This window comes from Ahaetulla prasina, chromosome 8 (assembly GCF_028640845.1).
Source record: "Ahaetulla prasina isolate Xishuangbanna chromosome 8, ASM2864084v1, whole genome shotgun sequence".
Taxonomy (NCBI): Eukaryota; Metazoa; Chordata; class Lepidosauria; order Squamata; family Colubridae; genus Ahaetulla; species Ahaetulla prasina.
Window position 1 is genome coordinate 91,222,011 of NC_080546.1, and position 25,212 is coordinate 91,247,222.

General features: G+C 47.0%; 1 protein-coding gene across 1 annotated transcript in view; it reads right to left on the minus strand.

The window, feature by feature from the left end:
• The window catches only part of CPZ (carboxypeptidase Z), a 31,100-nt gene extending 6,386 nt beyond the window's left edge, over nt 1-24,714 (minus strand). Inside the window, exons 1-7 of the mRNA XM_058193215.1 lie at nt 24,498-24,714; nt 11,807-12,181; nt 8,640-8,849; nt 6,479-6,675; nt 5,064-5,225; nt 2,545-2,703; nt 1,493-1,628 (exon numbers count right to left, since the gene is read on the minus strand). Of these exons, the coding sequence (XP_058049198.1) occupies nt 1,493-1,628; nt 2,545-2,703; nt 5,064-5,225; nt 6,479-6,675; nt 8,640-8,849; nt 11,807-12,181; nt 24,498-24,630 (1,372 nt within the window). The 5' untranslated portion in view covers nt 24,631-24,714. The remainder of the gene's footprint in view (nt 1-1,492; nt 1,629-2,544; nt 2,704-5,063; nt 5,226-6,478; nt 6,676-8,639; nt 8,850-11,806; nt 12,182-24,497) is intronic.
• Between the last annotated feature and the right edge of the window lie 498 nt (nt 24,715-25,212).

Here is a 25,212-nt window from a genome sequence, read left to right on the forward strand (position 1 = left end):
TCCACAAGTCTTAAAGTTGCCAAGGTTGGAGACCCCTGGGTTAGATTAACCTCATCTGGAGATCCCCAGATTACCAACCATCCTGGCCACCTGTATCTAAGGAAGGCTTCATCTGATAATCCTCTTGGAGATGCAGCACAATTTCATAGCCTAAATACTGGGCCTAAGGCAGAGCCTTGGGGTACCCCACTGCATGGAGGAAAGAACAAGGTAGGAAGGAAGGAACAAGGGAAGAAAGAAGGGAAGGGAAAAAATAGAAAGTCAAAGGGCTATATAGGGACTAAGAGAGAGAAACAAAAAATGGGGGAAGAGGAAAAAAGGAGAATGGATAGAAATATAGGATAAGCAAAGAGCAAGGAATTTTAAGAAGAAGAAGAAAAAAAAAGAAGGGAATTGAAATAAATTAAAGGTTGAAATATTAATGAGATGGGAACATATAAATATTAGACTCTTTGAAATGATGGACATGCCTGCTTGTTTTTCTTATTTTCTTTATAAGATTATGAATAACAATTTTAAAATGTTCATTGAAATGTAAAGAGATGAATGATACTGACGCTATGGAGATTGAAAAGAAAGAAATTAGTAAATGGGAATATAGGGTTTTAACATAAATGGGAAAAGAAATGGGGGGGAGAAAGGGATAGTTTTGGCTAAAGATTACAATTGGGGAATGGAGGGTTAGGTTAGAATTTCTAAGAGAAATGCAAATAGGGATATAAAAAAAAGGAGAAGGAAAATAGATTGATAAAAGCGTGTAAGAGGTGTTGGAAAAAACTGAACTGGATGTAAACATGTATCTGGCTGATATTTTGTTCAGGAAAGATACACTGTATGTTGTCGTGTGTGTGTAAAAAAAATAATCCTCAAATAAATAAATAAATAAATAAAATTTGCAGACGATACCAAGCTGGCAGGAATAGCCAACCCTCCAGAAGAGAGGCTCAAGAGACAGAAGGATCTCGGCAGACTTGAACAGGGAGCCCTATCTAACAAAATGAAATTCAATGGTGAGAAAAGGAAGGTTTTATATTTTTGTAGACAAGCGTCTACAAAACATTATTATTTTCTCCCCCCCACCCATCACAAAGTTTCCTGCTGGCCTTTATTAGTCCTCCAAGCCTGCCAGCTTTGTGAGCTGGTTTTGCTGCCCGCCCCCAAGACGCTGGAAATGAGGGTGGTCGCCGCCTTTCATAGGCAGGAGCCAGACTGCCTTTGGTTTGGGGCCTTGTAAATTATGCATGTTTGCATTAGCACGGCCAGCAAGACATATGGGTTTTATCAGTGGCGATGGCTCCACCAAGATAGCACCCGTTTTTAAGTGGTAGGTTGCTCTCGCTCGCTTACGGAGAGATTATGTGCGCGAGCTGCTTCCTCCTCCGCCTCGAAGCGGTTTTCCTCCTACGGCAGCGGAGAACAAAGACATCAAAACTGTTTGCAGAAGTAGGCGGAAAACAACAACAACAACAACAACAACACCAGAAAGTTTTACCTCCAGTAAAGCTGTACCACTCCGCCCCGTTGATGATGCCTCCTCGTTTCACGAAATTTCCACCGCAGCGCATTTCAGATTTGTCCGAGATGCCAGGGTGCACGTCTGCGTAGGTTTTAGAGAGCAGCTTGAACATCTAAAATGACATTAATGATGTTTGCTTTGCGGATTAAACCAGGGGTGAAATGCTCCCGGTTCGGACCGGATCGTCCGATCCGGTAGCGATGGTGGCAGGTGGTTCAGAGAACCAGTAGCAAAAATCCCTGCCCCCCACCCCCATGCCAGCTGAGCTGTGTGATCATCAGAGGGTTTTGTTTTTTTTAACTTTTAAAAGCATTTTTTCTTCGGCCGAAACAGGTTGTAGAAAAAATGCTTTTAAAAGGTTTTTTTCCCTACGCTTTTGTGTTGATCGGAATCTTAATTTAGAAAATTTATATAGCTGCCTATATACTATATAGCAGGTGGAGGCTCAGGGAGGGCGAAAAACAGGCCTACCGGAAGTCCCAGATGGCCTCCAGAGCCTGGGGGAGGCTGTTTACGCCCTCCTGGAAGCTCGAGGAAAGCCTCCGGAGCCTGGGGAGGGCAAAAACTAACCCCCTGCCATGATGCAGGAGGCCGCTAAGCCAGGGGTCTCCAATCTTGGCGACTTTAAGCCTGGAGGACTTCAACTCCCAGAATTCCCCCAGCCAGCAAAGCTGGCTGGGGGATTCTGGGAGTTGAAGTCCTCCAGGCTTAAAGTCGCCAAGGTTGGAGACCCCTGGACTAGGCCACGCCCACCCAGCAACCATGGAGAAGACTTGCTAAAATTTCTGAAGCCCACCCCTGAACACTTGTTTGCGGTTTGTTTGATTCCGTCTGCATTAAATGGCATTGTTTGATAATGGAGATTTAAACCTAACATTTTTAACATGTTAAAAAACATGAGAAAAAAATGAGAGAGGGGTTAACTCTGGCAAAAAACAACAACAACACACCACCTCTTTTTTCTTTTCCTGGTCGCATTATCTTTATATTTTAGTCGAGTCTTTTAAAACCTCGTCACGTGGCGTTACCTTCTCATCCGGGGTCGGAGAAAACATTTTATCTTCCGTAGGGTGCACTGAGTAATCGTACGGATAAGAAACGACCAAATCGCCCCCGTGGAGACTGGCAGAGAGCACAAACGGGATGGACTTCATCCACTTCATCACCGCTTTGGTCTCGGGGGCCACCTGAAGATCAGGTTGAAAAGAATCGCAGGAAGAAGAGATAGTTAAGGATGCTTGAGAGTGCCCTGGTGGTGCAGTGGCTAGAACACAGTATTACAGGCTGACTCTGCATTCCACAGCCAGCAGTTCGATCCTGACTGGCTCAAGGTTGACTCAGCCTTCCTTCCTTCCTTCCTTCCTTCCTTCCTTCCTTCCTTCCTTCCTTCCTTCCTTCCTTCCTTCCTTCCTTCCTTCCTTTCCAGTGGTTAGAATGCAGTATTACAGGCTGATTCTGCATTCCACAGCCAGCAGTTCGATCCTGACTGGCTCAAGGTTGACTCAGCCTTCTTTCCTTCCTTCCTTCCTTATGCCACAGCCAGCAGTTTGATCTTGACTGGCCCAATGTTGACTCAGCCTTCCCTCCTTCCAAGGTTGGTAAAAATGAGGACCCAGATCGTTGAGGGCAAGATGCTGACTTTGTAAACTGCTTAGAGAGTAAAACATATGGAGTGGTATATAACTCTAAGTGCTATTGCTCTCCTTGTCCTCCTCCCCTCCTTTTGCCTCCTTTTAAACTTATAAGTAACCCTGGTGGCGCAGTGGTTAGAATGCAGTACTGCAAGGTAACTCTGCCCACAGCCAGAAAGTTCGATCCTGACTGGCTCAAGGTTGACTCCACCTTCCCTCCTTCCAAGGTTGGTAAAAATGAGGCTCTGGATCATTGAGGGCAAGAGGCTGACTCTGTAAACCGCTTAGAGAGGGCTGAAAACCGCTTTGAGGGTGAAGTGGTATATAAGTCTAAGTGTTATCGCTATTCACAAATCCTTATTGATGTAAAGTGCAGGGAGGTGGGTTCCAGATGCCTTTAAAAGGGAGCCTGCGTACCAGTATGAGTTGTGATTGTCCATGAAATTAAAACTTTCATCTTAAGACTTTTTAGTTAAAAATTTGGACTGGAACAACCACAGCTGCTTCTTACTTTACGGAATCCAATGTTGGACTTTGTAATAGTTAAAAGTCCAAACGGTCGCCATGTCGATGGTGGATTGACAGAACAATTAACCGGTGGAACTACTTGCCTCCAGAAGTTGTGAATGCTCCAACACTGGAAGCTTTTAAGAAAAGATTTCCTGCCTGAGCAGGGGGTCGGAGTAGGAGACCTTCAACTGGGTTAGTTTGCATTCTGAATTTTGATGGGCTATACCCGTGATGGAGAACCTATGGCACACGTGCCAGAGGTGACACGCAGAGCCTTCTCTGTGGACACGCACACCGTCGCCAGCTGCTCTTCTGGTTTATGAAAAATGGCCTGGAAACGGCTGAAAAATGGCCAGGAAACAGCTCAGAAAACGGCCAGAAAATGGCTGGAGAATATCCCAAAAATGGCCTGAAAATGCCTCAAAGAAAGGTAAAAAAACCTGGCCATTCTTTTGGGCCAAAAAAAGCCTGAAAATGGCTGAAAAATGGCCAGAAAACAGCTCAGAAAACGGCCAGAAAATGGCTGAGAATATCCCCAAACCAGCCTGAAAATGGGCCAAAAACAGCTGGAAAATATCCCAAAAATGGCCTGAAAATGCCTCAAAGAAAGGTAAAAAAACCAGGCCGTTCTTTTGGGCCAAAAAAAGCCTGAAAATGGCTGAAAAATGGCCGGAAAACAGCTCAGAAAACGGCCAGAAAATGGCTGGAGAATATCCCAAAACCAGCCTCAAAATGGGCCAAAAACAGCTGGGAAATATCCCAAAAATGGCCTGAAAACGCCTCAAAGAAAGGTAAAAAAACCAGGCCATTCTTTGGGCCAAAAAAAGCCTGAAAACTGCTCAAAAATGGCCTCAAAACAGCCCCAAAACGGCCAGAAAATGGCTGGAAAATATCCCAAAACCAGCTTGAAAACGGGCCAAAAACAGCTGGAAAATGTCCCAAAAACGGCCTGAAAATGCCTCAAAAAGGCAAAAAAACCCCAGGCCGTTTTTTGGGCCAAAAACAGCCTGAAAACTGCTCAAAAATGACCTCAAAACAGCCCCAAAATGGCCAGAAAATGGCTGGAAAATATCCCAAAACCAGCCTGAAAACAGGCCAAAAACAGCTGGAAAATATCCCAAAAATGGCCTGAAAATGCCTCAAAAAGGCAAAAAAACAGGCTGTTTTTTGGACCAAAAACAGCCTCAAAACAGCCCAGAAATGACCTGAAAATGCTCCAGAAAACAGCCTGAAAATGCCCTGAAAAACAGCCAAAAAACCAGCACGTGTGCGCCGGCCAGCTGGTCTTCGGGTTTCCAGCAGTCTGGCGTGCGCACATACACGTACGTTCCAGTTTGGGCACTCGGTGCCGAAAAAGTTCACCACCACTGGGCTATACCCTGTGTGTGTGTGTTCAAAGTCCTCACCTTGCCCAGCCAGTAAGATTGCGGAATAGGGAGGTGATCCATCCGAGCCCCTCGGATCTTTGCAAGTCTGTAAGCTTCAGAAGTCAAATCTGGGAAATTCCGGTTGAGGTCAAGGTTTTGAGCTGTTTGCCTCCCGTTGATCCATCCGTTATAGCCAGCACCCTGTTGGCAGAAGGGAACAGCAAGGATTCAGGGTTGGGGGGGCGGGTCAGAGCCAGTGTGAAAACATGGATGCCCTGAAACATTCATTGTGCTATAAATGGATTCGGATGATCACGTCACATAATACACGGCGAGATTGTCCAAAAACAGTAACTGTGAGAGGGATTTTGGAGTCTTTAAATATGAGCCAGCTGTTGTGGCTCCAGCCCCCGAACCTGGCCCCATGCCCGAAAGTGACTCTGAGAGTGAGGGGGAAGGGCCGGTAAGGCTTACCTCAGGAGCACCGATTCCTTTGACCCGGCTCCAGGAGCCAGAACCAGGCCAGTCGGAGGACATAATGAGGCTGACATCCCCTGATTCCTCCCTTCCCCAGGCTACGCCTTCAGACCCAGCTGATAATAATAATCAAGCTTGGCTTGACTCGCGCTTCAGAAGATTAGAGAGGTGGCGTCATCAAAGGGAAGGGTGTGGCAGAAGCCCCACCCCACAGGATATATAAGGAGTTTTGGGACTGCTCTCACTTCTACAGGAAGCAAATTAGCTGAACTGTGTTGAAGTGAGTTGAAGTCTTAATCTGTCTGAACTTTTTGGCAGGCAGCTGCGTTTTCTCGGCCAGGACTGATAGGAGCCATGTAACCACTGACTGTAAGCCAGCTCGTTACTCCAAAGTGAGGACGGAGACAGAACACCAGCAGCCAAAAAGGCTAATATAATCCTTGGTTGTATAAACAAGAGGCATAGAATCAACATCACGGGAAGGAGTAGTACCGCTTTTAAAGCCTTTATAAAGCAGGGATGCGGTGGCTCAGTGGCCGAGATGCTAAGCTTGTCGATCAGGAAGGTGTCGCTCAAAAGCGACTCTTGAACTCTGTGGGGTTTTTGCCAAGAAAAGCCTTTGGCAGCAAAGGTTGGTAATAAGGCCCGACGGACTGGTTATTAAGAATTTTTTGGGGGGACGAAGCTGAGAATGAATTAATTCTCAGCTGTTTTTAATAAAATAAGTTTGTTGAGGGCTGAATTGTGTTTGGTAATCACTACTTGGGTCTTGGTCATAGAGCCGGGGCGGGCCCATGTGCGATTTCCACTACCGGTTTGGGTGAACCGGTCCAAACCAGCTGAATGCCACCTCTGATCCCATCAGATCCTACCAAACCGTACCAGAAATATTTTTCAAACTCCGATTGATTCCAAAGGCACTAATTGGGAGCAAAGAAACAATCTTCTAAATCTCTTGCTCTCAAATTGGCGCTTACCTCTTCCGCAGCCAGTTCGTACCCATCGGGGTTCATAGAAGGCAGGAGGTGAATCCGAGTGTTGTTGACCAAGGCCTGGATCCTGGTGTTGCCCAGAAGGTATTCCGAACACAGATACTGGGCAAGGTAGATCAACATTTCTCTCCCCACAACTTCGTTTCCGTGCATGTTCCCAATATACTTCAACTCCGGCTTGACTGTGGAGAGATAAACCAGGAAAGGCTACACTAGATGAACTTCCTGAGTGTTGTTCCTCGCTCGCCCCCCTCTCCACAGCCGGTCCCCTCTCATCTCCTGCCAGACACTGATAGTACAGAAGAATGTCCTGGCATGCCTCCAGCCCCCAGTCCTGGCACCATGCCCAGACAAAGGAGCAGCTGGGCCCCTCCCCCACAGCATGTGAACCTGGGGAGTGTGAAGCCAGTCACGAGCTGGAAGTGCCAACAGCTGGAGGCTGGAGGGACCCACGCTTCCGGAGAGTGGAGAGGCGACGTCAGCAAAAGGAAGGGAGGGGCATGCCTGGATAAGTGCTGAGTCATAGAGCCACACCCCATGGCCTATATAAAGGATCTGCTTTCTGGCATTCTTTGAGTCAGGCAAAGTCTCATCTGGTTTGCTGAAGTCACATCCTGGTCTCTTGCCTGCCCTGAGAACTCTGACAGAACTTTGGCAAAGCTGCAGAGGCACGCTTGATACGGACTTCCCCGACCCGGCCATCAGAGGAGGGTGGGACACAACACTGAGGTTCAAAGAAGGACAGCTAATCTTTCTGCTGGCGGCCTCTGATCAAGCTTGGCTTCAGTTGCCCTCCTGCAACTGGCAGGATAGGGGCCTGTAGCTAGGACTGAGCCTCTTGCAATAGCAATAGCACTTAGACTTGTATAACCGCTTCACAGTGCTTTTACAGCCCTCTCTAAGTGGTGTTACAGAGTCAGCCTCTTGCCCGCAACTATCTGGGGTCCTCATTTTACTGACCTCGGAAAGATGGAAGGCTGAGTCGACCTTGAGCCGGTCAGGATCGAACTCATGGCAGTGGGCAGAGTCAGCCTGCAATAGTGCATTCTAAGCATTGCGCCACCACGGAAGTAAGGAAGGAAGGAAGGAAGGAAGGAAGGACGGACTAGCAATAGCACTTAGACTTATATACCACTTCACAGTGTTTTACAGCCCTCTCTAAGTGGTTTGCAGAGTCAGCCACTTGCCCCCCAACAATCTGGGTCCTCATTTTACCCACCTTGGAAGGATGGAAGGCTGAGTCAACCTTGAGACGGGGGAGATTCGAACTGCCAAATTGCATGCAGCCGGCAGTCAGCAGAAGTAGCCTGCAGTACTGCATTCTCACCACTGCGCCACCAGAGCTCATTTTTGCAAACAGTCTTACAAACTGTTGCCAACAGGTCTCAGTCCATCAAGAGCTCAAAACAAATGGAGCTTCAACAGGGAAGCCGGACAGTCCAGAGTGGCCTCCATCTTCCCCAGCTGCCTTCCTATCCCCAGCCAAGGCTTCTTGTTGGTCCTATATTCAGCTCTGCCCCACAACTGCCATGCTTTGTGGAGGCAAAAGGAACAACAGCTGCCTTAGAAGGAAGTATGAGGACAAGATGGAATTGGCTGGAGAGGAATAGAAAAATGGCTAAAGACAAGGAGGAGGAGGAGGGTGAGAGTGAGGAGGGAAGAGGAGTGGGGAGAGGAGGGGAAGGAGGAGAAGGGGAGGAGGTGAAGAAAAGGAGGAGTGGGAAGAATGGGGAGAGGAAGAGGAGGGGAAGGAAGAGGAGGAGGGGAGGAGGGGAAGGAGGAAGAAAAGGAGGAGGACAAGTAGAAAGAGGAGGAGGAGAAAGTGGAGGAGGAGAAGGAAGAGGAGGATGAGGAAGAAAAAAGAGAAGGAGAAGAAAGGAGGAGGAGGAGAAAGAGGAGGAGGAGAAGGGAGAGGAGGAAGAAAAAAGAGGAGGAGAAGAAAGGAGGAGGAGAAGTAGAAAGATGAGGAGGAGGAAGAAATGGAAGAGGAGGAGGAAGAGAAGGATGAGGAGCAGGAAGGGGAGAAGGAGAAGAAAGAAGAAAAGATGTAGGAGTAAGAAGAGGAGAAGGAGTAGCAAGAGGAGGAGGATGGGGAGGAGACCAAGGGTGCAGGAAAATGCATTTCAAGCAGGCGAATGTTGCTCACGTAGTTCGTGCTTCCCAGGGCTGGTGGAGAACTCAATCACGAAGAGGTCCTTTCCTTCAAAGCTGCGTCCAATGCTGTACAACCGGGCAATCTGAGGACATCTGGAGACCACCTTCTTCAAAGCTTTCACCATTTGTGGGAAGGAGTGGTGGGTGAACTGGATGAAGGCCGGCGCTTCACTGAGGGCCTCTTCGGCAAATTCTATTTCACCTTCAAGAAGGCAAGATTGGTTTACATGACATAAGCGGTTGAGGGAGATCACGGTTGGTTTCTCACAAATGACGGCCCCAAGGAGGATCGCACAGGCTAGCAAAATGGGAACCACCTTCATCCATGTTCTATTTTATACCCACCACCATTAGATCAACCTGGAGCCCTGATAACACCTCCTGGAGTCACAATCATCGTTCTTGCACGCGACACAAGCCGGCTTTGGAGAAAAGGATCCCACCTGAGAATGGGGTCCCCCTAAAAGCCGGATGGTTCCCTGGCAGGGAAAAGATGGACTCCCCTCTACTCCTCCTGGGAGAAGCTGTTGGAGAAGGGAGGTCTCTTCCTTAAGCATCTGGCCAAGGTGGAGCATAGCAGCGAATACGGCAGGATGGCCATCTTCAAAGGGCCAAGCAGAGGCCCTTCAATAGCAATTCCTGACCCATTTGGGGCTTCAGGGCTGTTGTGGTCTGCCAGCAGCCTGCGGAGCTGGCAACAGAGTCAGATAGTGAGGAGGCTGGGGAGGACAATGGGCCGGTTCTGGAGTCAGGGAAAGGCCTGGACAAGGGCTCTGTGTTGGAGGCAGCGATGGGGCCAGGGCCATCTGGGAGCAATGTGTGGACTCCAGAGCCTCCAGAGGTGGACAGCAGAGAGGCAGAGGAACAGGAGGAGCCTGTTCCTAATGCACGCATGCAAAGAACTGCCAGAAGGCAAGAGCAGCTCAAGCAAAAAGGACGACTCGGGAGTAAGGCCAGGAGATAATTGGCCACTCCCGTAAGGCTTAAAAGAGCAGCAAGGGCTCTTGGGCTCTTTGTAGGAAAGCAACTTTGCTATATTGGTTACTAGTCGGCATCTCTTTTTTCTGAACTTTGTGGGGCTTTGCCAAGAAAAGCCTTTGGCAGGATTCCAAAGAGGACAAAGGTTTGTAATAAGGCGGAAGGAGTTTTCCTGAAGGATTTTGTTTTGGATTTAATTTGGACTAAGCTGAGAATGAAGAAATTCTCAGCTGTTCTAATAAAATACGTTTGTTTCGGACTGATTGTGTCTGGTCATAACTACTCGGGCCTAGGTCACAACACCACCCAAATTTTCAGCTTCTTTTTTTTTGAGGTGGGGGTGGGGAAGTATGTCTTATACTCCGAAAAATACGATAGGTTTAACTTGGAGCTTATTTGTCCCCACCCAGACCCCAACAGCCCCTAAATACCTCAACAACATTGCTTATTCAGTCTGGAGTCAAGAATAGAATATATGTCAACTGTGCATTCATGGCACCCGATTCCTCAAGTAGGTGTTACAGGAAGAATATTAAGCCCCAGCAGATTCTTCAGAAGAATCTGCTGGGCTCCTTTCTTCCTGTAACACCTACTTCCTGCCTCTCTTCCTGATCTTTTTCTAAAATGCTTCTGGTCCTATTAAGTGGCTCCTGACTGGGATATACAAAACTATTGTGGGAGAGGGCAGGTAGAAGCATGTTATACTGTTGTTCTGTCCCCCTTCGCCTCTGTCCAAGCGATGGCTTAATTAGCCAGCACTATCAGCTCTGGCAGCAAAATAGCTAGCGTATGCAAAGTGTCTCTGTTATCTCCCTCAACGCCAATGAGTCAAACAGTACTTCAGCTCTTAGTTAAGCAATTAATTTGCCTGCTACAAAGAGGCACAGCAGCTCTGGCTGCCTTTTATATCCTGTGGGGTGTGGCTCCAGACTCAGCACTTCCTAGGCCTGCCCCACCCCTGCTTCTGTTGTTCCCTCCTCTCCTGCCTATGAAATCTAGGGTCCAGCCAGGCCTGATTGCCATCAGCCGGGTCTGGAGGCATGGCCGGGGGTGGGGGGAAAGAGTCAGGGGACAGAGGCCTTGTTGTCTCTTCCACCTGGCCTGCCTCTGGCTCCTGGAGCTGAGCCAGGGAAGCCGGTGCTCCCGAGGTAAGTCCTGACGGCCCTTCCCCCTTACTTTCCAAGTCACTTTCTGGTAGGGTCCGGCTTGGGAAGCGCAGACACAACAACTGTGTTCATTCAGATACTGTGCTCCATCTTTATTAATCAAGCTGAAGGAACTTTCCATCCTTCATCTCTCGCTAGACTCGGCTATTCCATTTCAGAACTGGTTTACCTGTTGTGGCCTGTCAGCTGCTGGCCCCTCCGGCAGCCAAATCGGAGGAGGAGGAGGAAGAGGCTTGAGAGCCAGGGTCAGCATCAAGGCAACCTGAGAGCTCCAAGGGGAAAGAGGGAATGGAACTGGCAGAGAGAGAGAGAGAGACAGAGGCGGATCCTGGGCCATCCATCAGCCTCAAATGGAGAGTCAACAGCCCTCAGATCTGGAGGTGGCTGATGAGGAAGAGGAGGAACAGCTGGGTCCAGTGCCTGACGCGCGGATGTATAGAAGGCAGAGGAGAGGAGAGTAGTGGAAATCTATGGGCCAGTCCTTGGGACAGAAGAGCCATTGCTGCTAGCGAAGCCCCATCCTAGCTCTGGGAATAAAAGGAGGGGTGGGGTGGGGGAGATGAATAGGTGTGGCAGATAACTATTTATCTCCTTGCCGGACGGACTTTTTAGCCTGTGGTGGGAGATAAACTTTTGGCCAGGACTGCTGGTGCTCCTCATCAAGGAATCATTGAGTTAACTTTAGAGGGTTTCTCGTGTTTGAGGAGCTGGGCCAGAACATTGCCAGAAATTGATGGTCTGGTGCTAAGTCAAGATGAATTGGCCCAAGCTAAATCCATAAGCAGCCAATTTGTGCCAAGGCCAAGATAGTTGACTCAGATGTTCCTTCTTAGACAGTTGGGGTTGGCCAATCAGTGTTGACCAATCCATCTCGGGATTCAGCTCAAGTCAAGTTAAAGTCAACTCCCTAGATTTAAGGATTCAAAGTAAATCCAGCATCCTAATCCACACCATTTTTGGAAGGAACTGCCTTGAGTCTTTGAAGCATGGAGACCCACCTGGCTCGGCCTCTTACCTCGCAGCTTCCCCAACGGATCGAAGCATCCTTCCACGTCATCCACAAAGAAGCGATCGCAGTCTAGGAAGTACGGCCAAGCCATTTCGATCGCATCGAAGGCCGGGAGGCAATTTTTTCTCAGGCTTTCGCACACCCTCCGACAAGGTTTCACGACAACCCCATTTTCGCACTTCGGGGCCATAATGGAGCAGCTCAAGAGCCTCAGGTCAGGATTGCATTCTCCCTGCAGCAGGTTGTGAAGTACACTCGCCAAGATGTATTCGGAACTGTATTCAATCACTTCTCGGGTTTTCTGGTCCAGTAAATTAGGATAGGTTGTTTTGGAATAAGATACGTCATTGCAAGAACCCAGGCCAATGTCCACACAGTTTGCTGGAAGAAAAGAGAAGTTATTAATAATCAGTCCAAAACTACTTGGAGGTGCGTTCAACCCTAACAAAAACAACGAAAGAAAAAAAGGAAGGAAGGAAGGAAGGAAGGAAAGAAAGAAAGAAAGAAAGAAAGAGAAAGAAAGAGATAATAGTGTACAAAAAGGAGGAAAAAATGGTTAATTGGATTTGACATTTAACATGTAGGATCCACCCTGGCTAAATGCTGAAAGAAAAGGAAATGAAATAAATTTTACACACATAAATATACGGAAAATGTATTGCTTATATTTATTATATAATTTATATACATATACAGTACATTCACATACATGTACACACACCCACACCCACACCCACATTTTATTTTATATAATATACAAAAAGCAGTCAAAAGTTTGAACTAATAGTTACACCAATTTTCAAATCAGGGGTGAAATGCTACCGGTTCCCTTCGGTTTGGGCGAATTGGTAGTGATAAAAATTAACGATTTGGGAGAACTGGTAATTTAAAAAAAAAAAAGCTACCGGTTTGGTCCAACCCGTAGTTAAAAAAACCTACCGGTTCCTCTGAACCAGTATTTCTGACGATCAGCTGTGCCACGTGGTTTAGCTTTGCTAGAAAGCAGGAAATCCTGCTTTCTAGAGAAGCTAAATCACGAGGCACAACTGATTCCACCCCCCTCACTGTTCTACTTCCCAAGCCTCCTTTTGGCATGTACTGAGCATGTGCGCATGTGCAATGTGTGTTTGCTGCACATGTGCCTGCACAGTTTGCACTTGGCATGCAGCGTGCATGCGTAACCAGTGAACTGGTAGCAAACTGGTTGTTGTGCCTCGCTCGCCCCCCTCTCCGCAGCCGGGCCCCTCTCATCTCCTGCCAGACACTGATAGTACAGAAGAATGTCCTGGCATGCCTTCAGCCCCCAGTCCTGGCACCATGCCCGGACAGTCCGAGCAAGACGAATGGCCTGACATGCCTCCAGCCCCCAGTCCTGGCACCATACTCGGTCAAATGGAGCAACTAAACCCCTCCCCACAGCATGTGAGCCTGGGGAGTGTGAAGCCAGTCACGAGCTGGAATTGCCAGCAGCTGGAGGGTGGAGGGATCCCCGCTTCCGGAGAGTGGAGAGGCGATGTCAGCAAAAGGAAGGGAGGGTCAGGCCTGGATAAGTGCTGAGTCATGGAGCCACACCCCATGGCCTATATAAAGGATCTGCTTTCTGGCATTCTTTGAGTCAGGCAAAGTCTAATTTGGATTGCTGAAGTCACATCCTGGTCTCCTGCCTGCCCTGAGAACTCTGACAGAACTTTGGCAAAGCTGCAGAGGCACGCTTGATAGGGACTCCCCCGACCCGGCCGTCAGAGGAGGAGTGGGACACGACACCGGTTCAGATTTCACCGCTGCACCTGGGAAAGCCGAGGGAAATAATCAAAACCATAAAAAAGCAAAAGTTAGAATATTTCGGATATGAGATGAGACACCCGGAAAAGTACGGCATCCTTCACTTAATCTTCCAGGGAAAGATTGAAGGCCAACGAGGTCCAGGCAGAAGAAAAAACAACATGGCTTCAAAATCTAAGGGACCGGTTTGGACAAAACTCAGCAGCGCTTTCTCGTGATGCTGTTGAATAAAAATTGGATTGCCGACATGATCGCCAACGTCCGATGATGGATAGGGCTCAAGAAGAAGAATACTTTCCATACCTATTGACCATTCTCATTTGGGCAATTACCAGGAACTTCCCAGGAGTGGACATTCCCATCCCTGTTAGGAGTTTCAGCTGATTGGCCTTTGAACCAGAAGCTGCTGAATCTCCGGAAGTTTAGCTGGAACAAAGGACGGATCTCTGCTTCCCTCTAGTGGAAAAGGTTTCCACACTAAACCAAAAGGTTCAGAAATGAATTCCCAGGTTTGAGATGATGTGAATGAAATGAAGTGGCTCCTTCTTGGCCTTTCAACTGTGCCTTTGAGCTTATTCTTAACTCAACTCAACTCAACTCAACTCAACTTCCGAACAGTGAGGACAATTGACCAGTGGAACAGAAGTTGCCTTCAGAAGTTTTTTAAGGGGCGTGCATAAGAGCACAAAACGTGCCTACCGTTCCTGTCCTATTGTTTCCTTTCATAATTAATATAGTTATTACATACTTATGCTCATATATATGCTTATGTATTATATAGTTATTTTCATGCTTATGCTTATATATACTGTTGTGACAAAACAAAGGTTGTGTGTGCTCCATCACTGGAGGTTTTAAAGAAGGGACCAGACAGTCAGTTGTCTGAAATGGTAGAGGGTCTCCTGCTTGAGCAAGGGGCTGGACTAGAAGACCTCCAAGGTCCCTTTCAGCTCTATTCTGATTGGTTGGTTGGTTGGTTGGTGATTGATTGATTAATTGATTGATTGAAATGGTCTAGAATCTCCTGCTTGAGCAAGGGGCTGGACTAGAAGACCTCCAAGGTCCCTTCCAGCTCTATTCTGATTGGTTGGTTGGTTGGTTAGTTGGTTGGTTGATTGATTGATTGAAATGGTCTAGAATCTCCTGCTTGAGCAAGGGGCTGGACTAGAAGACCTCCAGGGTCCCTTCCAGCTCTATTCTGATTGATTGATTGAAATGGTCTAGTAGAGCCTCCTGCTTGAGCAGGGGGTTGGACTAGAAGACCTCCAGGGTCCCTTCCAGCTCTATTCTGATTGATTGATTATTCTAGGTAGACGGGTTCTTTTGGAGCCAGGAACTGAAAGCGTTTCAGGAGGCATTCAAGGGCATTTACTGTCCTGATGCCTACTTTTAAGAAGTCTGGACAATTGTGTCAGTGTAAGGATGGTTGTGTCCTCACCAGAATCATTCCACAAGCAGGACCATCTACTGCTCCTCATCTTTGACCTGCCACCAAGTGAGACTTGAGGGGAAGAGAGAATGTGGAGAATATCTAGGAAAGTCCTGATACCACCATTTTTAACGTCACACTTCTCCCTCTGGGGTTGTGACAGGCACACAATTCAGGTGCTACCACACAGTGCCAAAACAACAACAACGACAACAACATCAACAATCCCACCTTCCTAGGTGACTCAGTGCAGATTAAAAAGTGTTTCTCTGAGGCGAGAAACCTGAGAGAAAAAAAGTTACAGGTAGTTCTTGACTTACAACAGTTCATTTAGTGACCGTTTGAAGTCACAACGGCAGTGAAAAAAAAGGGACTCAAGACCCCTTTTCGCAGTTACGACCAGCATCCCCATGGTCACGTGGTTTATATTTGGATGCTTGACAACAGACTCACATTTATGACGGTCGTAGCACCCCGAGGGTCACGCGATCCCCTTTTGCGACCTGTCATTGGGGAAGCCGGATTCACTTAACAACCACGTTTCTAATGTAACAACTGCAGTGACTCACTTAACAAGCGTGGCATGAAAAGTCACAAAAATGGGGCAAAGCTCACTTAACAAATGTCTCACTCAGCAACATAAATGTTTGGACTCGATGTTCGTAAGTCGAGGACTACCTGTAATGAAAAAGTTATTCAGCCATGGCTGAACTACACACTCTGAGTAACTACACACTCCATGTAACTACACTCTGAGTAACTACACACTCTGAGTAACTACACCCTGAGTAACTGCACACTCTGAGTAACTACACCCTGAGTAACTACACACTCCATGTAACTACACTCTGAGTAACTACACACTCCATGTAACTACACTCTGAGTAACTACACACTCCATGTAACTACACTCTGAGTAACTACACACTCTGAGTAGCTACACACTCCGAGTAACTAAACGGATAGAAGCTAAGAATTCACAGCATCAGAGAGGATGGCTTTAAGATATGGAAACTCAAATTTGAAGACATGGGATATTTGGGGCACCTGCAACACATTTACACCAAGCATCAGACCCTGGAGTACCTCCCAGACACCCAGAAATTAAACCAATATGTCTGACGTCACTTGTTATTTTTCGCTTGCTTTAATTCTGCACTTCCTTCTCTTCCCAGAAAGCAAAGGCAGAGGACCATGAAGAGACCACAAACTCACTGGAGTTGTGACTTCAAAACTTTGTAACTGAGGTGGTGGGGGGAAAGAGAAATGGGGAAGGGGTCTGGCAGAATATGAGCATCTTGCAGCAAGCTAAGTTGCTCGAATCAGACAAAGAGAATTGCAAAGAATCCCAAGCTATTACTGTTTTTCTAATCAAAGTTTTATTTATTTACGTACCGATATTATAATATACCGAAATACAAAAGAAAATAGTAGGAAAGATAAGGGAGGGAAAAGGGAAAGGAAAAGTGTAGGGCAAAGGGAAAGAAAGAAAGAAAGAAAGAAAGAAAGAAAGAAAGAAGGAAGGAAGGAAGGAAGGAAGGAAGGAAAGAGAGAGAGAGAAAGAAAAGGCACTAACCTGACTCCTTTTGGTGCAGTAGAATAAAATAATCACATCAAACCTCAACTTTTTACTTTTATATAATAGTATAGATTACCCATTTCTACAACAACAAACCTATCTGATCGGTAAAACCCAAAGTCAAAGTTTCATTTCCCCCCCCTGACCTCGAGCACAAAGTCCAGAAGTGGTTTCCAAGTATAAACAAAAGCAGGGGTGAAATGCTCCCAGTTTGGACCGGATTACCCGATCTGGTAGTGGCGGGTGGCGGCGGGTGGTTCGGAGAACCGGTAGCAAAAATCCCTGCCCCCACCCCCACCCCAGCTGAGCCGCGCGATCATCAGAGTTGGTTTTTTTTTTACTTTTAAAAGCATTTTTTCGTCGGCCGAAGGAGCTAGGTAATAGGAAAGGTGAGAAGAATAACAGTCATACCGTCTTGCTAAATAGTTTGACTGTGTTGTGGGAATTTGTTGAGCAGAGTGATGGCATGCGGGGGGAAAACTGTCCTTGTGTCTAGTTGTTCTGGTGTGCAATGCTCTATATCAGGGGTATCCAATCTTGGCAACTTTAAGACTTGTGGACTTCAATTCCCAGAATTGAGGAATTCAAGTCCACAAGTCTTAAAGTTGCCAAGGTTGGAGACCCCTGCTCTACATCATAATGTCGTTTTGAGGGTAGAAGATGACAGTAGATTTGAGAAGAGGCTCTCCTATTCTACCACCTCTCACAATATTAGGCAACACGGAATCAACAGAAGAGACCTTCAAGTTTCTAGGTTCTCCAAGGACTTGAAGTGGACACCTCACATTACAACCGTCATTAAAAAGGCACAGCAAAGAATGTTCTTACTGCGCCAAGGCAGAAAGCTCAGACCACCCTAGGAGCTGCTGATAAGAGTTTTCCAGAGGATTGACTGAGTCTGTCATTTGCACCCTCCACAACTTTCTGGTTTGGCGAAAGGAAGCATACAGGATAGGCTCAGATTTCAACGGATAGTTAGGACTGCAGAAAAAACCCGATGGCTACCAACCTGCCTTCCATTGAGGGCCTGTACAAGGCAGGAACCAGAAAGAGGGTTGAGAAAATAGCTACCGACCCCTCGCATCCTGGACAAAATCTGCTTCAGTTTTGCCCCTCAGGATGGCACTACATTGCAGGCCAAAACAACCAGACATAAAGGTAGTTTTTTCTCCCCTGGGCCGTGACTCTGCTGAACAAGTAATTCCCGCAGAACTCATCTCTCATCTTTCCTACGATCTTATTGGTTTCTTATGATTATATCAATTGTTGTTTGTAGCTTATGATTAATGATTGTAACTATGAATTATGACCTATCACCTTGTAGTTTGTATGTACACTGTGAGGTTATGCACTGGAGACAAATTCCTTGTGTGTCCGATTACAGTTGGCCAATAAAGAATTCTTTCTTTCTTTCTTTCTTTCTTTCTTTCTTTCTTTCTTTCTTTCTTTCTTTCTTTCTTTCTTTCTCTGTCTGTGTCTGTCTGTCTGTCTATCTATCTATCTATCTATCTATCTATCTATCTATCTATCTATCATCTATCTATCTATCTATCCTTCTCATTGTCTGTCTTTCTTTCTTTCTTTCTTTCTTTCTTTCTTTCTTTCTATAATTATCTGTCTGTCTGTCTATCTATCTAACTTTCTATCATTGTCTCTTCTTTCTTTCTTTCTTTCTTTCTTTCTTTCTTTCTTTCTTTCTTTCTATCATTATCCCTCTGTCTGTCTCTCTGTCTATCTATCTATCTATCTATCTATCTATCTATCTATCTATCTATCTATCTATCTATCTATCCTTCTCATTGTCTGTCTTTCTTTCTTTCTTTCTTTCTTTCTTTCTTTCTTTCTTTCTTTCTTTCTTTCTTTCTTTCTATCATTATCCCTCTGTCTGTCTGTCTGTCTGTCTATCTATCTATCTATCTATCTATCTATCTATCTATCTATCTATCTATCTATCTATCCTTCTCATTGTCTGTCTGTCTCTTTCTTTCTTTCTTTCTTTCTTTCTTTCTTTCTTTCTTTCTTTCTTTCTTTCTATCATTATCCCTCTGTCTGTCTCTCTGTCTATCTATCTATCTATCTATCTCTATTTCTTCCTTGTCCAGGCCTTCTGAGAGAGCCAAGGATGTGGCTTTTCCTTCTCCACAGTTCCAAACCCCAACTAGATCCTGGTACTTTGCAATAGGGTTGAAAGAAAGAAAGAAAGAAAGAAAGAAAGGGAAAGAAAGGAAGGAAGAAAGAAGGAAGAAAGAAAGGGAAAGAAAGAAAAGGAAAGAAAGGGAAAGAAAGAAAAGGAAAGAAAGGGAAAGAAAGAAGAAAGAAAGAGAAAGAAAGAAACAAAGGGAAAGAAAGAAAGAAAGAAAGAAAGAAAGAAAGGAAGAAAGGAAGAAAGGAAGGAAGGAAGGAAGAAAGGAAGGAAGGAAGGAAGAAAGAAAGGACACTGCTGTCCTTTCCCTTTCCCTTTGTCCTGCACCAGGCCTTTTTCCAAACAGCGTGAAGGAGAGAGAGAGAGAGAGAGAGAGATGGAGATGAGGGCTCATCAATTGTTCTTTCTAAATGAAGGGCTCCATCCTGTCTCCTAAGGCTTGCCAAAACCTTTGCCTTTCTCCTCCTCCTCCTCCTCCCTGGCTACAAACCTGCCCATCCCAGGAGACAGGCTGAAGCTCCCCAAGAGAAGCCAAGCAAGGGGGACCCACCCCCAGCCCCATTTCCCCCCCCCTCCCAGCCTCAAGGCGCCCACTGTTGTTTTCCAGCAGGGGACAATTGTCTTGCAAAGAGAAGCGGAAGCCAAAACTCCTCCACAAAGCCGCCATGCAATTAGATTAATTACCGGAGAAGGAGGACCTTCCCTTCACTCAAAATGGGAGGAGACCCCTCCCAGAAAAACAGCTGCTTCGCTTGGCCTCCTCAGCCAGGCCAGAAAAGGCAGACAAAGGAAAGGACTCGGCCTCAAGTAACGCAGGGCTGCAATAGCGGCGGCGGGGGAGGGGGGGAAGGCCCACCCTTTGGGCTGCCCCTCTTCTGCCAAGCCATGGGGGGTGGGGGAGTTCTGACCTCAAGCGTCAGAACTCTGCGTCATCAGGGGTGCATCAATTCTCCAGAGGAATGATTGAGTCTGTCATCTGCACCTCCATAACTGTCTGGTTTGGTTCTGCAACCCAACAAGACGGACACAGACTTCAGAGGATCATTAGAATGGCAGAAAAAATAATTGCTACCAACCTGCCTTCCATTGAGGACCTGTATACTGCACAAATCAAGAAGAGGGCCGTGAAAATATTTACAGATCCCTCACATCCAGGACATAAACTGTTTCAACTCCTACCCTCAAAACGATGCTATAGAGCACTGCACATCGGAACAACTAGACACAAGAACAGTTTTTCCCCGAACGCCATCACTCTGCTAAACAAATAATTCCCTCAACACTGTCAAACTACTTATTAAGTCCTAAAACTAAAATCCTACGGCATCTCCAGACCCCTCCACAATTGGATAACAGCGTTCCTGTCAAACAGACAACAAGTGGTCAAAATAGGCAGTGCCCTATCAAATCCTGTTCCTGTCAATAGCGGCATTCCTCAAGGCAGCGTTCTTGGACCAACACTCTTCATATTATACATTAATGATCTCTGTGACCATATTAAAAATAATTGTGTTCTTTTAGATGACGATGTCAAACTATTTAACACTACCAACAATACAGCTACCCTTCAAAAAGACCTTGACTTTGTGTTGGAATGGTCAAAAACTTGGCAACTCCAAATCTCAACCAGCAAATGCTCAGTCTTACACATTGGAAAAAAGAATCAGAACACTAAATACAAACTCGATGGACATTACCTTACAGATGACCCTCAACCCGTTAAAGACCTTGGAGTTTTCGTATCCAATGATCTAAGTGCCAAAGCCCACTGCAACTACATCGCAAAAAAGGCTTTAAGAGTTGTAAACCTAATCTTACGTAGCTTCTTCTCCAGAAATACTGCACTACTAACCAGAGCATATAAAACATTTGTTAGACCAATTCTTGAATACAGCTCGCCTGTCTGGAACCCATACCACATTTCAGACATCAGTACAATTGAACGTGTTCAGAAATATTTTACAAGAAGAGTTCTCCACCCCTCTGAATACAACAAAATACCTTATGCCACCAGACTTGAAATCTTGAATTTAGAAAACTTAGAACTCCGCCGCCTTCGACAGGACCTGTGTTTAACTCATAGAATCATCTATTGCAATGTCCTTCCTGTTGAAGACTACTTCAGCTTCAATCACAACAATACAAGAGCAAACAATAGATTTAAACTTAATGTTAACCGCTTCAATCTTGATTGCAGAAAATATGACTTCTGTAACAGAGTTATTAATACTTGGAACACACTACCTGACTCTGTGGTCTCTTCTCAAAATCCCCAAAGCTTTAACCAAAAACTGTCTACCATTGACCTCACCCCATTCCTAAGAGGACTATAAGGGGCATGCATAAGAGCACAAACGTGCCTACCGTTCCTGTCCTATTGTTTCCTTTCATTATATCCAATTAATATAGTTATTACATACTTATGCTTATATATATGCTTACATATTATATAGCTATTTTCATACTTATGCTTATATATACTGTTGTGACAAAATAAATAAATAAATAAAAATAAATAAAAGTCTGCACTACTATTAATCTTCTCATCGTTCCCATCACCCATCTCCTTCCACTTATGACTTTATGACTGTAACTTGTTGCTTGTATTCTTATGATTTATATCAATATTGATTGTTTCCTAGTACGGTTTGAATGCTTATTTGTACCTTATGACTATCATTAAGTGTTGTAAGTGTTGTACCTTATGATTCTTGATGAATGTATCTTGTCTTTTTATGTACACTGAGAGCATATGCACCAAAGAAAAATTCCTTGTTTGTCCAATCACACTTGGCCAATATTATATCTATCTATCTATCTATCTATCTATCTATCTATCTATCTATCTATCTATCTATCTATCTATCTATCTATCATCTGTCTGCCTAACTTTCTATCTATCATCTATCATCTGTCTGTCTGTCTGTCTGTCTGTCTGTCTGTCTGTCTGTCTATCTATCTATCTATCTATCTATCTATCTATCTATCTATCTATCTATCATCTATCTCAACACTGTCAGACTATTTACTGAATCTGCACTACTATTAATCGTTTCATAGTTCCCATCACCAATTTCTTTCCACTTATGACTGTATGACTATAACTTTTTGCTGGCAATCCTTATGATTTATATTGATATATTGACCATCAATTGTGTTGTAAATGTTGTACCTTGATGAACGTATTTTTTCTTTTATGTACACTGAGAGCATATGCACCAAGACAAATTCCTTGTGTGTCCAATCACACTTGGCCAATAAAAATTCTAAATTCTAAATTCTATCTATTTATCTATCTATCTATCATTTATTTGTCTGTCTATCTTTCTATCTATCATGTTTGGCAAAGTGAAGCTGGTCTCAAATAAAAATAAAAATTGGAGAATGGAGATGTTTCCTCTTGACAAACTATCAGAGGGACCAGCAGTTTGGAGGTGGGGGGGTCTTTGGAGAGAGAAACAAGGGGGTGATGCAAAACACACCCTCCTTTCACATATCAGCCAGGAGAGAAGTAGCTGTAGCTAGAGGTTATTGAGTATTGGTACTGCTTCCGTAAAGGTTTAGTAAGGCCACACCTGAAATACTGCATCCAGTTTTGGCCACCACACTACAATAAAGATGTTGAGACTTTTGAAAAAGTGCAGAGAAGAGCAAATAAGATGGATTAAAGGCCTAGAGATGAAAACATATGAAAAACAGTTGGAGGAATTGGGCTTGGCTAGTCTAGAGAGAAGAAGGACTAGTAGGGACATGAGAGCAGTCTTCCAGTATTTGAGGGGCGGCCCCAAAGAAGAGGAAGGTCAAGTTATTCTCCAAAGCACCAGAAGGCAGGACAAGAAACCATGGATGGGAACTAATCAATGCGAGAAACAACCTGGAATTAAGAAGAGGGGGTCATGAAAGATCTGCAAGAGAACAACCAAATTTAGAAGTCTTCCTCCTTCTCCCTCCCCACCCCCTCCTCCTCTCCACAAACCCCACTCCCTTCTAGCACTGATGGTGTTCCCTACTTGGGTCATGAAACTTCTGCAAGAAAATCACCAAGCTCAGAGAGCACCAAGGACCCCACAGTCGTTGTCGTTGTCGTTGTCCTCCTCCTCCTCCTCCTCCTCCTCCTCCTCCTCCTCCTCCATCTTCTCCTTCTCCTCCTCCTCTTCCTCCTCATCCTCCTCCTCTCCTCCCAAACCCCACTCCCTTCTAGCTTTGATGATGTTACCTAATTGGGTGATGGAATGTCTGCAAGAAAATCACCAAGCTCAGAGAGCAACAGGGTACCAACAGCCTTCCTCCTCCTCCTCCTCCTCTTCCTCCTCCTCCACAAACCCCACTCCCTTCTAGCACTGATGGTGTTCCCTACTTGGGTCATGAGATGACAGCAAGAAAACCACACAGCTCAAAGAGCACCAAGGACCCCATAGTCCTCCTCCTCCCCCTCCCCTCCCCCTCCCTGTCTTCCTCCTCCTTTCCACAAATTCCCTTCTAACACTGATGATGTTACCTAGTTGGGTCATGAAACGTCTACAAGAAAACCACTAAGCTCAGAGAGCTCCAAGGACCCCACATACTTTTTCCTCCTCCTCCTCCTCCTCCTCCTCCTCCTCCTCCTCCTCCTCCTCCATCACCACCTCTTAATCTTAATCTCGCTGCTTCCTGCTCGATCAGGAGCCCAGAGTGGGCAAACAATCCGCCGGAGGAATGGAGCCGGATCTACGTTTCCCAGGGTAACGTTGCAGGATCCAAAATCTGGGTCGGTCTCCTGGACCAGAGGTTTCATCTTGCCAGCTTTCGGAGCCCATCTTCAGCGAACGACCCAGATTGGATCCCGCTCCGTCCGATGCCCAAGCATGTGCTGCGCTGCGCTGCCGTCTCCTTTCGGGGCATCTCCCACCGACAGGTGGCCCGGGAAGACCCCCGTCTCCGCCAGCGCCTGCGGGAGGGGGGTGGGGGGACTTTCCAATGTTTCCCCGCGGGACTGAAAGGAGCGGGAACCCGGCCGAAGGGGACGCGCACACGGGAGCCGCGTGGGAACCTGGCATGGCTGGTCTAGGGAAGAGAAGGACCAGGGGAGACAGAAGAGCATCTTCCAATATTTGAGGAAGGGGGTCAAGCTATTTTCCAAGGCACCTGAAGGCCAGACAAGGAATAATAGATGGAAACTGACCAAGGAGAGATTCAACCTGGAAATAAAAAGGAATTTTCCTTAGGGAGAACAATCAACCCATGGAACAGAAGTTGCCTCCGGATGTTCTGGGAGCTTCATCGCTGGAGGCTTTCAAGAAGAGACCTGGCTGCCCTCTGTCAGGAACGGTATAGGGTCTCTAGCTTCGGCGGGGGGGGGGTTGGACTAGATGACCTCCAAGGTCCCTCCCGACTCTCGTTATTCTATTCTAAAACTTCCCGGGGACTCGGGCGCCCTTCCGGGGCTCCTGCCTCCCTTCTGCTCGTCAGCCCACCCGAGAAGCGGCGGCAGGAAGTCGGGAGGGGAGGGTCCAGCCCGGCAGACCCCCACCCCCACCCCCGGGGGCTTCCTACGGCTGCCGAACACGTGGTGATCCCCTCTGCGCCCCCAACCCCCCCGGCGGGACCCTTCCTCCACCCGCCCTTCCACGACTCGGAGAAAAGTCAGCCAACCCCTGGCAGGGTCCAAACTCCCAAGTTGGGCTGGCGGAGCCGCCTCTTCCTGCACAGCCCCAGCCCCCAGCGACTGGAGGGGGGGGTCTCTAAGACCACCGCCCCCCTCCCCGGCTTCCAACCTGTTCCCTACCCGGTCCGGCGAGCGAGGCGGTGGGCGCCAGGATGCCGATGGCCACGACGGCAGCCGCCAGCCACGCGTGCAGCAGCAGCCCCCGCCCCCGCATCCTTCCCCGCCGCCGGCAGCGCTCGCAGTGATGTGGCATCTCTCTCGGTCCGGCCCGGCGAGGCTCCCGCTTTGCGCCCGTCCTGGGGCTCTGGCCGCTGCCCCGAGCGCTGCCGCCCGCCTCTTCGGGGATATACGGCCCGGATCGAGTTTCAGCGGCCGGCGTGGAAGGGGAGGGGGAGGAGGCTGGGCTGGGGGCGGGGAAGAGGCCCCCCCCTCCACACACCACCACCCCCCACTCCCCAGGCTCTGCCGAAGAGAGCTGGCCGGGCTCCGCGTCCCTGTTCGCCCTCGCAGGCGCTTCGGCGCTCCTGCCAATCCACTGTTGGAAAGAGCAGAGCGATCTGGGCTTCCCTTGTTGAAATCAACCGGTCTCACACGATCCAATTCTGACCTGAACGTCGGCAGACCCCAGCTCCCTTGGTCAAAGGTCCCAGCTCCCTTGGTCAAAGATCCCGGCTCCCTTGGTCAAAGGTCCCAGCTCCCTTGGTCAAAGATCCCAGCGCCTTTGGTCAAAGATCCCAGCGCCTTTGGTCAAAGATCCCAGCTCCCTTGGTCAAAGATCCCGGTCCCCTTGGTCAAAGATCATGGTTCCCTTGGTCAAAGATCCCGGCTCCCTTGG